The sequence below is a fragment of the Astyanax mexicanus genome, chromosome 20 (assembly GCF_023375975.1).
Source record: "Astyanax mexicanus isolate ESR-SI-001 chromosome 20, AstMex3_surface, whole genome shotgun sequence".
Taxonomy (NCBI): domain Eukaryota; kingdom Metazoa; phylum Chordata; class Actinopteri; order Characiformes; family Acestrorhamphidae; genus Astyanax; species Astyanax mexicanus.
In genome coordinates, this window is record NC_064427.1 from 31,390,599 (window position 1) to 31,409,162 (window position 18,564).

General features: G+C 40.2%; 1 protein-coding gene across 26 annotated transcripts in view; it reads left to right on the forward strand.

Moving 5' to 3' along the window:
• dlg2 (discs, large homolog 2 (Drosophila)) overlaps nucleotides 1–18,564 on the forward strand; it is a 440,002-nt gene that overhangs the window by 100,123 nt on the left and 321,315 nt on the right. The window contains exon 1 of one of the 26 annotated variants that reach the window (XM_049468849.1): nucleotides 14,699–14,892. The exons of the other annotated variants lie outside the window; for them this stretch is intronic. Within the exon in view, the coding sequence (XP_049324806.1) occupies nucleotides 14,863–14,892 (30 nt within the window). The 5' untranslated portion in view covers nucleotides 14,699–14,862. Of the gene's footprint in view, nucleotides 1–14,698; nucleotides 14,893–18,564 lie in introns of those variants that run through there. 26 annotated transcript variants of the gene reach the window in all.

The following is an 18,564-nucleotide window of genomic DNA, read 5'->3' on the forward strand; positions in this document are numbered from 1 at the left end:
GTGAGTTTCAAGCTGTAATTTTACTTCATTAAAAAGATCAAAAATCAAGTAAATCCTACCTAGTGCTGCTTTAAATTAATTCTCCATATGGATAAGAGAAACAGTGAAAGAAACACAAGATAAGTGTGTTTTTCTTTGTGGTGAAGCCGAAAATTCGATATTTAGTGAGATTTCCTAAGTTATTCTGCTTGCGACGACATATCTGCCATCTGAATGATGCCTTTCTTGTAAACAGAAAACAGTCTATTTTCACGCCTTGTGCCCACCCCATTAAAATAGTGCTGGAGTTTAGGAATATATCTACACTGATGGGCGTGGTTGTCTGGAAGTGAGGTGTTTTCTGGTACATTTCTGGCATGTTCCTATTTTACCGGTGGAAAACGCAGGTGCTCCACTGACTGAAATAAACCTAGACAACAGTCAATCATCAGTCCATTCCTATAGGTCGTTAAACACACAAACACACACGGACGCGCTACAGAGCGCAAACCCGACTTTTAACTCAACTATAAACAGAATAAAGAATCAAATAACATAGCTTTTCCCATAAATAAGCTGCTGGTGTACCTTCACAGTGTGAATTCACAGGTCAATATCCTCTGCTAAGACGCACAAAGCGCCGCACTGTTAAGATACGAATGTGCGGCAAGTGGCACACTGATTGGTTTATTTCACATTACGCCCAAATGACACCTATGATTAATTAAGAGAATTAGTACACACCATTTGTGTGTTTTGAGCAGCGCAAGGTGTATTTTTTGCACCCTCACAATACCAAAGACTCTATAGATGCCCTAAATCCAGCTGCGAAATCCGCAATTGACTGCTAAAATAGGGCCCTAGATCTTGCTCTTTGTAAACAGGGTTTGTTTCAGCCAGTGGTGCAAGAATCCGTTGTACAGTCGTGCATTGAGCTGTTCATTTTATGACACGAGTTAATCATGCAAGTCGCTCTGTGGATCATAATGACCCTTATCAATGCATTCTCACAGCGCTGTGCAGCCATAATCTTGTTCATCCTCCGCTTATTAATTATAGCCTTGGGGGTTAGCCTTCATCTGTAGGATTTAGGCTTGTCGTGCCCCCTTGGTGGTCTGTGCATGAGAGTGGCGTGCTCAGAATCATTGTATAGGTAACTTGAGAAGTACAAAATTGCTTGCAGAATAAAACCAGGGAATAAAAAAATTGTTGTCTTTTTAACACATTCACATTTTTTTATCCTAATTTAATCAATATTGAATCATAGCTAATTCTAATCTAATTCTTATTCATGACATATTATGTAGTAATAAAGGGGGATAGAGTGTCCTAACATTTTTTTTAAATTGAAGACCAAAAGCCTTAAAAACAATATGTGAACAAATGTATTAAGACATTTGCTCATTCATTGATTCTTTCAAATTCAAGGGTATTAAAAGAGTTTTTGTTATCTTGTTTTTGTTGGAGTATTGGTCTCTGCTGTCTAGGGAAACTTTCTACAAGATTTTGGAGCATTGCTGTGAGAATTTGATTGCATTCCTTGACCAGATTGTTATATTGCAGCTTATTTTTAGCTCATCCCAAAAGTATTGCATAGAAACACCATCATTGTAGAGAACATGGTTCTACTATGCTTCTGACCCACACCTGGCATAGTGTCAGTAGGTTCATGTTTAACATATTTAGGATTCCGAGGCTCCTATTTTATTAGCAATGTTTCTAATCTACAGGGACTTGACCTACTATACATCTTTGGCCCAATCCCGTTTCTCTTTTTTACCCCTACCCCTTGTTTTTGAGTGTAACTCTGTTCCAAGAGGAAGCACCCGATACAGATATAACTATAGCCGTGGAGCGCTAAAGTTCCGCAACCTAGCTGCTGGTTGACTGGCTTCCGTATTTTATGGAGTAACGGCTCAACGGATTATAAGGCACACTCAAATCAATGAACGTCTGTTTTTTTGGTCTATTTTCATACGTAAGGCGCACCGGATTATAAGACGCATTATGTGACACTAGTAAGGAACAGTGGTGGTGGTTTTTCCTTGTAATTCAGCAGGTTTTGCTGCTGGGTGGGGAGACCTGTTAAGCTAAGTCAACAAAACTGTAATTCTCAAAAAAAAAAAAACATTTTATTTTTAAATCAAACAAGCACTGGATGTTAATCTACACAGATTGCTTTCCTTTACTTGGGTGTTTAAAGTACTTCTGTTTATTTACAATAAGCTTAAATTTCCAGATTTCTACTAATGCTGCCCGACAGCGTTACACTGAGAATCCCTTAGTGTTTCTGTAAGCCAGGGCGATATTAGCTAGCATTTCATTCCACATAGCTTGTTTTATATTATATATACTCCTAACAGTACAGTAACTCACATACCTATATTAAAGCCTAGGCCTTCAATATATATATATATATATATATATATATATATATATATATATATATATATACAGACAAACCAAGTCTCCCTGAAGCTGTGGCAGTGGCTTCAGGGAGACTTGCGGCAGTGGCAGTGGCTCCCTGATGCCCGCGAGTCACATATAATCTCCCAGAATTCAGAACGAGTGCCCCAAACGCGCACACAGGCGACAGACTTTTTTTCTCTAATCGCGTGTGGGAAGGAGAGAGAGAAAACAGAGAGGGTTATGATTGGCCTGTTCTCTGCAAAGAGTCTGTGAGACAGCCAATCAGTTTTTAGTGTGGGCGGGCAGTGTTTTCCCCCCCTCCCGGACGGGATTTGTTCAGTGAGTGAGAGAAAGCAGATCATGGCGAAGGCAATATTAATAATTATTGTAATATGATATGAAATGTTTTTGATGTTGTGCAATTTTTTTGTGATATTGTAACTGTCAATTTTTGTCAAATAAAGGCTCCCCCCCCCCCCCCCCCCAAAAAAAAAAAAAGGAAAGCAGTGGCAGGGCCTTCCAAAAAGAAAAATGATAAAAGGTTTGGGGGTCGGAAGGGGGTGGTAGGGTAACCTCCCTGAAATCAACTTTTGCAACTTGGGATATATATATATATATATATATAAAATTATTAAAATAAAATACTGTGATATACTGTGAAACTGCCAGAATCTTGAAAAATACTGTGATATGCATTTTTGGTCATACCGCCCAGCACTAGTGTATATCTGTGTCAGAAGAAGGTGCAAATAGTAGCTAAATACATATTAATTAGAAGGGGTGTCCACTAATAGTTTGGACATTGCAGTGTTCCAGTGTTCCTGCTGAGATACCGTGATGTTTTTCTGCATGATGGTAGAAATGGTTGTCAGTAGCGTAACTGTCTGCTGTAGCTACTAATGGGTTTATCTGTGTGCGCTTCCTGCGGATTAGACTGCCAGTGTGCGCTAGGATTGCAGAGGTGGACATGCTTTTAGAAGAACGAGGAGGCTGAGGATGCGTGCGTGTTCTTGTATCTGTGTGTGTGTGTGTGTTCATATGAGATGGAGTATGCAGGGTGGCAGAGCAGTTACGAGAAATCAATGTGATGATCATGCACTGTGTGTGTGTGTGTGTTTGTGTGGGTAGCGGTGTGTGTGTTTGTAAGTGTGCTGTATTGGGATTGTTGCGTGGGTGGCTCTGTGTGTATGTGTGTGTATGCAGGGCTGTGAGAATGAGGGGGTGGTTGTGTGTGTGTGTGTGTGTATGTAGGTTTGGAGGTGTTGGGGGGGTGGCTGGACGGCTGTGTGTGGGCGTGTAAGAGAAACTGAACATGAGCAAAGTGAGAAAGAGGAAGAGAGGGAGAGAAAGAAAGAGGGAGAGAGTGAGAAAAAAGAAAAAGAGAGAGAGATACTACTCAGGCAGTCTCTCTCGCTCTATCTCCGGAATTAGCAGGCAGTGTAATGATAGGCTTGTATTGTGTAGCTTAGCTAACATCTGTAACGTGTCCACAGTCTACAGTGCTGAGAGCACTGATTGGTGGACTGTTATTGGGGTCACACATGTTTACAGCTGCAAAAACTTGGGATGCACCCATTTGGGAATTGTGGACCAAAGCTGATATCTGGTATTGCACATAAAAAATACCAATCCGAAGGTTGGACACCCCAAATTTAAATAAATTCAGTGTTTTTTCATTATTTTATTATATAGAGTCCCTTGGAATGGCTTCCAGTTAACAGCTGTGCTGAACTTATCAAGAGTTAATTACTTGATGTGTCTGAGAGCATCAGTTGTAAAGTTGTGAAGAGGTAGAGGTGGTATACAGTTAGTAAACCTATTTAAGTAATGTTCTTATCCATATAATGGCAGGAGCTACTCGAATAGGTAAAGAAAAACTTTTTTTTTTTTCAGAAATGTAGGTCAGCAAAGCCGAAAAATTCCAAGAACTTTGAAAGTGTCCTCAAGAGCATTCGCAAAGCCCATCAACAACGATATGATGGAACTGGCACTCATCAGGGCGCCTTAGAAAAGAAGACCAAGAGTAATGTCTTTTGCACTGGATAAATTAATCACAGTTACAGAGTATTTTGGTTTGTTTAACACTTTTAAGCTACTAAATAATTCCTTACGCATTCCTTCATAGTCTGGATGATGTCAGTAATCGTTTACACTGTAGAAAAAAGAAATTAAGAGATAAAAAAAACATTGAATGAGAAGAGAAGGTGTGTCCAATCCTTTGACTGGTGCTGTACAGTATATCATCATACTGCATCATATTTCATATTTCACCAGTACTGCCCAGTTCTGATCTTATTAGACCATCCAAACGCTCCACAAGCTGCACCGTCACGTAGAGCCGTTTCCTCCCAGCACCTTTACTCAGCGCTCGCAGCCGGTAAGCGTGACTCAGTGCTCAGTGAATGGCTGCTGAAGGAGCAGGTGAGGGGAGTAACGTGAGCCACGAGAGTGCCTTCATTCATCAACTCTTCAGTGTCGTTCAGAATGAGGAGAGCGCTTTTTCTTGTCCTTCTATCTTGTCCTGGTTTATGAAGGCCACAGCTGAGCCACTGCTGAGATCTCTGTGATAAGAGCAGAGCTTTTCTTCGGTGCATTATTGTAGTAAATACTGAAGCTATTGCAGTTTATAACGTATTTCTACAGGGAAGCAGGGCTGGACAGCATGACCTCAGACTTTCCTTTCCATGTAGTATAATACTGAGAAAATACTGCAAAATTGAGATGCAGCTTTTCATTTAATGTATTTGTAGTTTGAACAACCATTAAGTACAACTATTTATTTTACAAAATATGTGTTTTTTTGAGCAATTAGATACGAATAATCCGCTTGCATGAACTAGTGGAATGTTAAAGGAAAACAAATAAAGGAATCCACAATTTGCAAGGCTGTTAAACAACAAACCTAAAAACTAAAAGCCTGAAAGTCTTTAACAGGGTGAAAATAAAGTAAAATTAATATTCTAAATTGCCTTAAAAATTGCCTTAACCTCATTGAACATACAGTATTTTGGAGTTTTGTGTGGATGGTGAGAATCCCAAACACATGAGAAGATAATGATCTGACCTTTAAAGGCCATTACAGAGCGAACATGTTTTATTCATTCTACTTAATCATGGTGAAACAATGAAAACAGGTGATTCATCTAATTGGGACAGCCCTCCTCTTTCACTGTCTTGGACCATCCTACCTGATGACAAAAAAAAAAAGTTTTATAAGGGGCAATTATTATCACTATTCACCGATTCAAATCTGATGTGTATAATTTTGCTGTAAAATAGTGTGAGATGGGTTTTCAGATGTTTTCATGTAATTTAAACATACATAGACATGTTATGCACACATGCTTTTGGAGTCTTAACTGCTCCTATAAACACGCCCTTATTGTGACATCTCAATAAACCAAGAAACCGGCACAGAACCACCCTGGCACCACCCCTCACCTATCAACTCCCACCAGAGCCCCACAAACTAGATGAGTTGATGAAAAAGCATTTTAGTCATTTTGGTTGAGCAGCTCAGACAGTACACAGCAGTATTAGCCAGCAGACTTCGTCTGAAGGAGGGATCTGTACCTCCTGTACTATATGCATAAGGGTAACAGCGCACTTAAACAGTTCATTCTGAAATGATAGAAACTAGAAACTGGCGGCAAAAACTTAATGAAAATGTTTTGTTTAGCCCATAGACCTTTTTTTTTACTTCAGTAAAAAGCAGTATAATAGGTCCCCTTTAATCATATTGCGATCTCTCCAGAGAAGAAAAAGTTGATAATTTTATTATTAATAATTTTGTTATCTTATCTTAAAAAATTTCTGCTATTTTAGTAACTTCTATTAAATGGTTGTTTCAAAGGGGAAAAAAATCGGCACACAACTTTGATTTTATTGTATCCATGGAATAGTCATGGGATAAAAGTGTGTAAATGGATTGTGAATTGAGTGTTACTTCGGGAAACGGCTTGTAAATCCTGTAGTCCTGTATCTGTTTCTCTGCATACTTTATTATAATCATCCTTTTACCCTGTTGTTCTTTCGTGGTCAGGACCCCTCACAAGACCACCACAGAGCTGGTATTATTCAGGTGTTGGATCATTCTCACCACTGCAGTGACTCATACAGACATATGGGAGTGGTGTGTGTGTTAGTAGTGTGTGTTGTGCTGCTTGTAAATGTGGATCCGAGAAAGTAGCAGTACTGCTGGAGGTTTTAAACACTTCACTGTCCACTCTATTAGACACTACTACCTATAGCTGCTCCACCTTAAAGATGGATAAAGTCAGAGACACAAGCAAAGAGGTGGTCATAATGTTGTGCTTGGTGTACTGTATATCTCCTGCTGTTAATTGAATTGAGAATTGCCTTGGGCCTGGATACAGAGCTGAGAGAGGGAGGGTCAGAGAGATGTGCACAGATACTGCATGCTTTAGTGTCGTCCCAGTGAATGAATCAGTGCGGGAGAGTGGGCAGATGGGGATTGTTGAGTGGGTGTAGCGTGGCTGACTGCTGCAGCGTGGTGCAGAGGCGCTGCTTCAGGATGCAGAGTCAGTGGGAATCAATCTGGGATCCATCCTGACCTCAATTTTCCGACTAAAGCCCCTCAATCAGCCCACGATGCCCCACGCTTTGTCTACATCGACAACAGTGCAAGCCTTCATCAGATAAAGCCTACTGAATATCTGAATACCTGGATGCACGGAGGTTTCAGTGTCCTGCTGACTGAACCACACAGCGCAATTTACCTGGAATCCAGTAGAGCGTTTAGGTTTTAGTGCTGACTCATTCTATTTTATTGGATTCTAATTCATACAGGGTGTGTTCATGTTCATGTGCATGTGTATGCGACTGTGTGTCTCCCATGCCTGCTGCATTAAAAAAAAAAAAAAAAACTGTGAATCTCATTTTAGCTGTGCAGCCACTCAGAAAATCTCACTCACATACATGTCACAATAAGGAAACCTGCATAGAACCATGCATAGAACCACTCTGGCACCACATCCATCCGTCAACCCCCACCAGAGCCTCATCCTCACCAGATAAAATGAAGATCCGCCATTTCTGTCATTTTTTGTGGTTGAAAACCTCGGATAGTACACAGCAGGATTAGCCAGGAGACTTTGTTTGATGGAGGGATCTGTAGCAAGTCCAGCCCTTAAATGGCCCATTATGGAAGCTACAAAGACCGACAAGAATAGAGCTGGTGAGATCTCTTAATTTGAGAGTGATTTGTGCAAAAAGAACTTACTAAACATATTTTGCTTGCATATAGACCAGGGGTCGGCAATTAAGTTTGGCTGTGGGGCAGATATTTTCCAAGCCATTACGTGGCGGGCCACAGAAAAAAATTAAAGTGTAATAGGATGGAGTGCTACAGACTAGTAGCTCTCCAGCCTGGAGGGTTGTTGAACCCAACTGCAGAACAGTTGGTCTCAAAGCAGGTAAGCCCAAGAAGAAAAGAAAAAATAAAGAAATAAAAAAACACACCACTCCTCACGCAGAATCGAACCCGTGTCGTCAGGGTCGCGGTCCCATACTCTATCGTTGCCCCGGATAGTGAATTGGGATGCGGCCAAGAAAAAAACACCCTTATAAGGAGATAGGGAGCCCAAGAACGGGTGGAAAAATGAGAACAGGTGGAAACTAAAGGTACGCCGAGCACGACAGAGAGAGAGGGAAGGGATGTAAACAAAAGCTGACCAGAGAAACTTTTTTTTTTTTCATTATAGTTTAAACCACCTCACAGGCCAGGTGTTTCATGCTTGCTGGCCACATCTGGTTTGCGGGCCGCCTATTGCCGACCCTTGATATAGACCATAGACCTACTGTATTCTAACTTGTGTAAAAAGAGGTACAATATGTCCCCTTTAAAGATATTGTGCTCTATGTGTATAATGGCCTTAGGAGTGTAGTTAAGTCTTCCTGAAGATTTGACCGCTGACTGGCCACACAGCGCTATTTACCTGGACTCCAGCACAGCGTTTGGGTTTTAGTGCTGACTCATTCTATGATAATTCATACCGGGTGTGTTCATGTGCATGTGAATGCGACTGTGTGTCAGTAGTTAGTGAGCACTGCCGTCGCCCACGCCTGCTTCATTAGAAACCTGTGATTCTCACTTCTGCTGTGCAGCCACACTCACACACACACACACACTCTTTCACATTATTGCCCAAATACATCCCTACATCATCTTTCCTTAGAGTCTTCCCTGTTATGCGGAAATAGATTTTTCTATTTTATTATATCCCCTTATCTTTTTATTATTCTGTGTTCCACTTTTTTCTGGAACAGTGTGTTCACACTGAGAAATGCAGTGTGTGAGGAGTGTTATTACCGTCATTCAGTTCTTTTTTCTTATTCACTGAAAGATGTATTTCCGTGTGTTATTTACTCTGGGTAACACCTGCTTCTTTTTGTGGAACTGCTGTATAATTAAATGTGGAGCTTTGCCCACTCTTTACACTCACACGCAGCGGTTTCCAGTTTTGTTTAAAAAAAAGCCAACACAGTGAACAATAACTGAGTCTACACTGTCTACACATTTTATATTGCCTCTGAATGGGATACAATAAGTTATAATGAGATACAGATGCTTTGAATTATTTGTATTCAGTCTGAGATGCTATTTGATACAAATAGCTTGATTCATAAAAATATTAACTAGCTACAAAATGAACAACTCTGTATTAGATATGCTATTTATGGAGGTACATAATACAAAGTCATATCACTGATATTAATCACTTCTTCTACTAGTACAATTACTGAAACCAGTGCTATTAATATATTACTTCTTTAGCACTATTACTGCTAATACTACTGCTATTGCTACTGCTACTGCTATTACTACAGCTAACATATATGTCATTACTACCATTACTACTATTGCTACTGCTACTACTACTGCTTAAACTACTGCTGCTACTACATTACTTCTTTTACTATTACTGCTAAAACTATTGCTTATGATATTACTACTGCTAACACTACTGCTTTTATTACAATTACTAGTATTGCTATTGCTACTTTTACTACTGCTATTACTACAGCTTACACTACTACCTTTACTACCATTATTACTATTGCTAGTACTACTTTTACTACTGCTACTACTGCTTACACTACTGTCTTTACTACCATTACTAATATTGCTACTGCTACTTTTACTACTGCTACTACTACTGCTAACACTACTGCCTTTACTACCATTACTAATATTGCTATTGCTACTACTACTGCTGTTACTACATTACTTATTTTACTACTATTACTGCTAAAATGATTGCTTCTGTTACTACTACAGCTAACACTACTGCCATTACTACTATTGCTACTGCTACGTTTATTACTGCTACAACTACTGCTACTGCAACTGCTACTTTTACTAATGCTTCTACTATTGCTACTGCTACTACTACTGCTAACACTACTGCTATTACTAATACTGCCATTACTACCATTACTTCTCTTACTACTGCTACTGTTGCTACTGCTGCTACTACTACTACTACTACTACTTCTACTGCTACTGCTGCTACTACTACTACTACTACTTCTACTGCTACTACTGCTGCTACTACTACTACTATTTCTACTGCTACTACTATTGCTACTGCTACTACTACTGCTACTACTACTACTACTACTACTACTACTTCTACTGCTACTACTGCTGCTACTACTACTACTACTTCTACTGCTACTACTGCTGCTACTACTACTACTATTTCTACTGCTACTACTACTACAGCGAAAACTGCTGTTACCTCATTATTTCTTTTACTACTATTACTAATTCTACTGCTACTACTGCTACTGCTACTACTACTATTGCTTGTGTTACTATTAATACTACTATTACTATACCTAAAACTACTGCTGTTACTGCATTACCTCTTTTACTACTGTTACGGTTACTTCTGCTACTACCATTGCTACTACTAACACTACTGCTGTTACTACAATACTTATTTTTCTACTATTACTGCTACTTCTGCTACTACTGTTGCTACTACTAATACTACTGCTGTTACTACATTACATCATTTAGTACTATTTCTGCTGCTATCATCGCTACTGCTACTACTACTGCTAACACTACTACCATTACTACATTACTTGTTTTAGTACAAATAACACTACTAGTATGATTACTGTTACTGCTACTACTACAACTAAAACTACAGCTGTCACTACATAACATCTTTTACTACTATTACTGCTACTTCTGCTAATACTATTGCTATTGCTAAAACTAATGCTTAAAACTGTTACCAAATTACTTCTACTAGTACTATTACTGTTACTACTAACCCTGACATTGCAACCAGCACTACTTCTAATAGTACTGCTAATGTTACTACCACTACTGGTACCACAACAGTAATGACTACTGTTACTAAACATTGCTATTATTAAAATTACTACCATTACTACAAAGTGCTACTACTTTTACTACTACTGTTGAGTATAAGGACTTCATTACCCTGCTGAACATTTGTTGTGATGCAGCACTGTTACCACTGATGTGATGAATCTGCTCTGTAGGTAACAGAATATAGTCCGGCAGTAATCAGTCCTGGTGCTGGAGTATGCACTCCACTGCACATTAGGGCGTTATCACACATCATTCTGAGGGTTGATTGAGTGCTCATCTGGGAGAGCAGGTCATCATCACAGATTTACTTCCACGCAGGCACAGTTTCCTCCATCACTTATCAGCACTTAAGCCTCGAGGAACAGCGAATATTGCTGGATGCGCGCCATGACATCACCTGCCATCACCTGCCAAGGACACGCCTTTTGGAGGCTGTCATGACAGGCTGTGCTTTCAGCCAGAGATCACTTGCACTATTGTCTTACGTATGTTTATTGTGTCTTGTTGTATTGTACATATAGTGTCTCCCACTCTTTTATATTATATATCTTATTTCTTTTTTTTACTTATATTTATATATCTATTTCTCCCCCACACTACTGCACCTTGTTTTTGTCTCATGTATGTCTATTTGTGTCCCTGCTGTATTGTACACATAGTGTCTCCCATTCTCTTTTATTATATCTATTATCTGTACTTGCTGTAAAATTGGGAAGGAGAGTAACGTAATTTCAATTCTCTGTATATCCTGTACATATGCAGTATTGACAATAAAACTACTTGACTTGACTTGACTTGACTTTTCTAGACCACACCCAGCTTCAGAAACAGCTCTCAATTCAGCAAATATACATTTACTGCGAGTCAGAAATGTATTAAACTGTATTTTTTGACAAAGAATGTAATTCAACCTCCTTAAGCTTCCATTTAATTCAACCATTTAACTTCCATTTGTGGCAGTGAACTCACATACTAGTGATTAGGCCAGTGAAAACACACACCCGGAGAAGTGGGAAGCCACCTTACGAGTGCCTAGGGAGCAGTTGGAGGATAGGCGCCTCGCTCAAGCTCAGTGGTTTGAGTACAAGTTTATTAACGGCAAGGTTGTGGGTTTGAAACCAGGGTTTGACAAGCTGCCACTTTTTGGCCTTAACCCTAACTGCTTGTCTTGATTTATTTCAGCCAAAACACTGTGTTACTGCCAAGTACTCGGTCCATTATTGCCTTCTGATGATTACTCTACACAGTCTAACATACATTTAGGACTAAAGATGGGCCTGTTAAGAAAATTATATGTTAAATCAGCTGTGGTAGAGTAGAAACATCAAAACTATAGGGCATAGTCTCTCCAGGAATCCATTTTTTAACCTGGTCATTTGTTAGTCATTTAGTCTGATTGATGTTGTAATGTTTGAGTGCTCATTGAAAAGTTGAGTGCTCAGAGTCAAAAGTCGCAGCTTTCAAGATGGCGGACGTGTTATGGACATAGCTTGAAAGATAGGCCCTCCTTACCCATTATTTGCTGAGTTATTCAGATATCTCATCTTACCTTTGTTTCGTTTTCAATTCGTTTCTGAAATAGAAGGATGTGCTGTGACTTTTGATTCACCCTGTAAATGTCAGATATGTTCAAGTAGAGATATGAGTTTAACCTCTGAGTGCTAACAGAAAATACTCTCATTAAGCAAGGAGATCTGTAGAATGTCCCAAAGCAGTGACATTGAGACCTTTTCAAACACTGGGAACCAAGAAATGGAGTGTAATTGTATAAAAATGAGTTTAAACGTGTATCACTGCAGCTCATTCAAATCACTGAACTCTGATCACTTCCATGGCCACAGGTGTATAAAACCAATCCCCTAGGCATGGAGACGGCTTCCACAAACATTAGTGAAAGAATGGGTCGCTCTCAGGAGCTCAGTGAATTCCAGCGTGGTACCGTGATAAGATGTCACTAGTCCAGTCATGAAATTTTCACAGTAATAAATATCCCCCAGCCAACTGTCAGTGACATTGTAACAAAGTAGAAGCGACTGGGAAAAGCTAAAGTAAGCAGATTCTGAGGCGCATAATAAGCAGAGGTCACCAACTTTCTGCAGAGTCAATCACTACAGACCCCTAAACTTCAAGTGGCCTCCATATTAGATCAAAAACAGTAGACCATAGAGAGTAATGGGGTTCCATGGCTAAGAAGCTCCACCAAACGCAGTGCAGGTGAGCGAATACATTTAAAAAAATATATAGTGCCCATTTTTAGCGATCTGTAGGCGAGCTGTCAGCTATAGACACACCATGCAGCTTGATTTAGGGTGCAGATATATCTGTAAGTGTCTTTGACATTTAAACAACGATAGACTGTTTGCAGGGAGTAAAATGTGAGCAATGAGCGAGTTGTGGAATGTGTCTTTTAACTCGTAGTGTCAATCTATTAATCGATAATTGCATGACATGACTGGATAGAGAACTTTTACTTTTTTTACTTTTACTTCATTGTAAGTATCTTAGCTTGGTTGTAAGGATTTCTGAATTCCAAGCACATGCACCACACCCCTATATGGGCGAGTCCTGTGCATAACACAACACACAGCCCCGATGCTAGTGTGGGCGTGGCCCACGTGAAAAGGATATGCACTTTCTCAGCTCGCCGATGCCCTCGAAAAGTTACTGATTCCAAATGAATTGCACGTGTTATCGCTTTAATGTTGGCAGCCCTAGTTTTAACATTTGGTTAAAACCTGTGTGGATGTATAAAAGACTTAACTTTTTTTTTTATTCAAAAGCCCTTTGACCAGTGGTAGGATGGTCCCCCCTCAAATGTGAGTCTTGGTCCTCCCCAGGTTTCTTCCTCCTCCTGCAGCTCTGAGGGAGTTTTTCCTTGCCTCCGCACTCACTGGGGGTTCTGTATTCTGTATTTTGTATGTGTAATGTTTTTACCTGAATCTTTGTCCTGTGATCATATTTCTTTAAAGCTGCTTTGTGCCAACACCAGTTGTAAAAAGCGCTATACAAATAAATTTGATTTGATTTGATTAAAATGCATCACAGACTACTTCTTGCAATGGTTTGACTAATCAGATTTGTACACTGCCTGACTCCAAAAAAGTGCCACCAAAAAAAAAGGTCACACACGCTAATATTTAATTGGATCGCCTTTAGCTTTGATTGCAGCACACATTCGCTGTAGCATTGTTTCCATAGGATTCTGCAATGTCACAAGATTTACTTCAATCCAGTGCTGCATTAATTTTTCATTAAGATCTTGCAGCATCGATGATGGTAGAGTCTGACCAACTGCTGCACAAAGCCTTCTCCAGCACCAGAGGTCCATGGGTGAAAATTATGATCTCATGCTCTCTGATTCACTCCTTCACAATTCCAGCCCCATGAATCCTCCCGGCATTGTCATCTTGGAATATACCCGTGCCGTCAGGGAAGAAAAAAAAATATTCCATTGATGGAATAACCTGGTCTATATTCACTATATCTAGGTAGTTGAGCACATGCTGTTGCTGAACCAAGACCTGACCGTCTGCAGCACCCCCACCTTATTTGCTAGATCTTTTTTTTTTTTTTGTCCTGCAGTGTATCTGTTTTAAATGCGTCTTAGGTGTTGAATATAATCCTGAATATAATCCTAATTTGTAAGACGCGCAAATTGTCCAGGTGTAAACAGGGTTCAGGTTTCTCCAGGAGTGGTCAAATTGAGATCCAGTGCACAAAAGAAAAGAGAAACAAAACTCTGTTCTAAGACGTGTGCAGAGTGTTGCAGTACAATAGCTCCGTGCAGACGCGAGGCCCCGGCCCTTTTGGTTCCCGCTTGGCCGGCTTCCCTGCGGTAGACTCCACTGTGTGCCGCAGAGTGCTGATTGCAGCGATGGGAAAGCACTTCAGGGGCTGCCCCACATCTCAGACAGACACACACACACTCTCTCTGACACACACACACACATACAAACGTACCTCACCACTGGCCATAGAGAGGGGAGCTGCTCCGGCGAGGCAGCACACACACCCCTGTACTGTCTGCCTGAAGACTCCAGCTCAGTTCTCAAGCTCTCTCTCTCTATCTCTCTTCCACACACACTTCCACACACACAGCCATGCAGGAGCAGAGGCAGAGCAGCTCAGAGGTAAGAGCAGAGGAGGAATGGGGATTATAAGAGCTATTTTAGTGCTTTATCTTTCAGTGAAGTGCGTTAAATGTTATAGCCAGGCTAACATAAGGATTTGCATGGTAAAGCGGTGGAGTTCTCGCTCTCTCTCTCGCCGCTTTCTCAGGTTGCTAGCCATCAAACTCTGACAGAACAACTGCAGCAGCATAAAGTGTGTCGCCCTGCTCTCTTTCTCTCTGCATTTCTCCCTCTCAAACTCTCTCTATTTCTCTTTCTATCTCTCTCTCTCTCTCTCTTTCACTCGGTTTGTCGCAAGAGCTGGCCCACCGGCAGCATCTGCTTTTGCACTTCTTGGCTTATGTCATCACATCATCTCATCTGAATCTCCTGTTTTCCTCGCACTTCCTTCATCACTCTCTATCTCGCCTTCTCTTACTCAATTTTCTCTGCTCTCTCTCTCTCTTCGTACACTCTCACTCCTGCTTTGCTTTTGAAGCACTGCAGATGGAGCATGCTTCACTTGATTGTGGAAGTGTTCACTTGTGTGCTCTGGCTTCTACTCGTGGTAAGGAAGCACTTCTTTGCAGTGGTCAAGAATCAGCAGCTGCCTGTGCTCTGTGTATATGGTACAAGGAGATGTGCTCCCATCACCATCATCATCATTTATCATCATCATCGTCATCATCATCATTATCAGAAAAATAAATAAAAAATAGTTGCATAAATAGCTGCACCCAAAAGGAAGTGTTGGGTTGCAATGCTATTCAAGAGGAATAATAAATGGGTGGGCAATTCTTTGTTATATCTATTGAGCTACTGAAGTAGTGCGTAATGCATGTGAAACAGGACATGCTGTACATCTTGGCGTGTAGGAGTTGTAGAGGTTCTTAATGGTGTCCTGCGAGAACCCATCGTTACGCAGTTCCTGCAGATTTTCTTTATAAGATGTCCAAAGGTTTCCCACATGTTTTTAATTCAGGAAAAGTCTTTTGATGCATTGTTGTGATTGTGTCTGTCATTTATTCCTTTTTTGAGAAGACACAAAGAGCAAATTTTAAAAAAGCACATTGCCTAAAAGCACATGGAGGTTATAAACAGTAGACTAGGGTAGACACTGACAGTCAGAGGCAGAGACTGATAGGGAGAACCTTGACAGTCTGTATTTTGTAGGAAATCAAGGAGGATGTGTTGGGTTGCAATGCTATTCAAGAGGAATAATAAATGTATGGGCAATTCTTGATCACATTTATTGAGCTAGGTATACAGAAGTAGTGTGTAATGCATGTGTAACTCATGTGAAACAGGACATGCCAGGCGTCATGGAGTTGTAGAGGTTCTTAATGGTGTCCTGCAAGAATCAATCTTTATGCAGTTCCTGCAGATTTTCTGGTACTGGTACAGTGTTTTATAAGGTGTCCAAAAGTTTTCAACATGTTTTCAATTAGGGAAAGGTCTATTGATGCATTGTTGTGATTGTGTCTGTTATTGTGCAAACCTAAAAAAAAACACATTGACTAAAAGCACATGGGGGTTGTAAACAGTAGACTAGGGTAGACACTGTAATAAATAGTCAGAGGCAGAGACTGATAGTGAGAACCTTGACAGTCTGTATTTTGTAAGAAATCAAGGAGGAAGTGTTGGGTTGCAATGCTATTTAACAGCAATAATAATTAAATGAGCAATTCTTTGTCATGTTTTGTGTGTTATGTACGTGTAATGCATGTGTAACGCATGGTGTCCTGCAAGAATCCATCATTACGCAGTTTGCAGATTTTCTGGTACCAGAAGAGTATTTTATAAGGTGTCCACAAGTTTCCCACATGCTTTCAATTAGAAAAACGTCTATTGATGCATTGTTGTGATTGTGTCTGTGATATTTTCCTTCTTTGAGCAAACCTGAAAGCACACAGAGTTCGCCTAGTTTTGACTAAGGTAGACACTGATAGTCAGAGGAAGATACTGATAGGGAGAACCTTGACAGTCTGTATTTTTTTAGGAAATCAAGCTTACTATAAACGCCCCTGAAGGAGATAATTGTAGTTGGTGAATCGCCATATCAGTCAACTGTGGAGCTTCAAAAGTTGCAGTGGTACACAAGGAAACTGCAGCATGCAGAAATGTGCAGGTCTGGACTGACTTAGTGTGCTAGTAGGCGAAAATATAGATGAGATATCTTTTTGCAGTGAGTGATTTTCAGTTTGGAACAGTTGACATAAAGCTTTGGAACGGTTCCGGGATGTTTGTAAAAAAAAGTACGTTTTGAGCCCTGCATACACTATAAAAAATATACATTATGTCTAACACCGAATGGTAAAGTAATCAATTACAGAGCATTTCTTGTTGCAACTTTAGCTACAAGACATTTACAAAAGGGGACATAATAATATACAAAACACACTTTTTGCATTCCACTTGGGTCTCGTTTGTACCTATAAACATTCCAAGCGTGAAAAAAAATCCAACCATCCGTTTTCTGTGATGAATCAACTGCAAGAGTTTGGTGCCAGTGATCATATGCTTCCATGAGATGTTTAGTTTCACAATAAACGTAGGAAAGCCCCACCAGAGCCCCACCCACTAGATCAGTTGAAGATTTGCCATTTTAATAATTTTGGTTAAGAAATTCAGAAAGTACACAGTAGGATTGGGCAGCAGACTTCGTCTGAGGGAGGCATCTATATGTGATCTATATAAGAGGCGTGGACCTGTTTTTCTCTGTAAAGCTGCTTTGTGACAACTTTTGTTGTAAAAAGCGCTACAGAAATCAAATTGAATTGAATTAAATTGAATCTATATGTGATCTATATATGGGATATGTGCAAAGAACTTCATGAATTTGTTTTGTTTGTAAACCTATAGACCCATTCTGACTTGTGTAAAAAGAGGTATAATATGTCTGCTTTATTTATGTATTTGAGTTAAGCTTAAATTTATATGTATTGTTGTGCAAACTGATGTGAAGGCTAAAAAATGGAGCCAAAATAGCTTTTTTTTTTACCTTGTTTTGTACAATTTTTTTTTATTTTTTTTATTTTACACCCACAGAAACATTCAACCGGAACTGGATGAAACTGGATGTTCAAAGCACAGAAAACATGAGGATTGATTAGACTGATTGATTAGAGAGCTTATTTGCATATTGCAGCCATTTACACAGTCAGCCTCGCAAGACTGATGTGCAAGCGGTATATAGATTCGCCATTGTGACCGAGTGATGGAAAGAATAAATGATATATAGGAACAGAATTAGACAGAGTGAACTGAGTACTGAGTGAGAAGGAAACTGGAAATGAATGAAAGTGATGGACTGAGACAGAGATTATATGTGGGAGTTGAGTGTGTTCCCAGTGTGTGTTCACACGCTCGCTGTTGATCAGCTCCAGTCTGGATCTCTGAGTGCATTCTTCCTTCTGCTGCCCATCTCTCCATGGCCCGGCACAATATCGCCATTGTTCGCTCAGCCTCTCTTGTTACGGCCCGCTTCCACGGCCAGACTGTGTGTGTATGAGTGTGTGTTTGCTTGTTAAAGAGGGAGAGAGAGAGAGAGAGAGAGAGAGAGAGAGAGAGAAAGAGTGCGAGGGAGAGGGAGTTCATGTTACCCCTTCAGTGTGCCCATCTGACCAGTAAACATGGGCGGCTAACAGATGCTGTTCCTCTCTCTCTCTCTCTCTCTCTCTCTCTCTCTCTCTT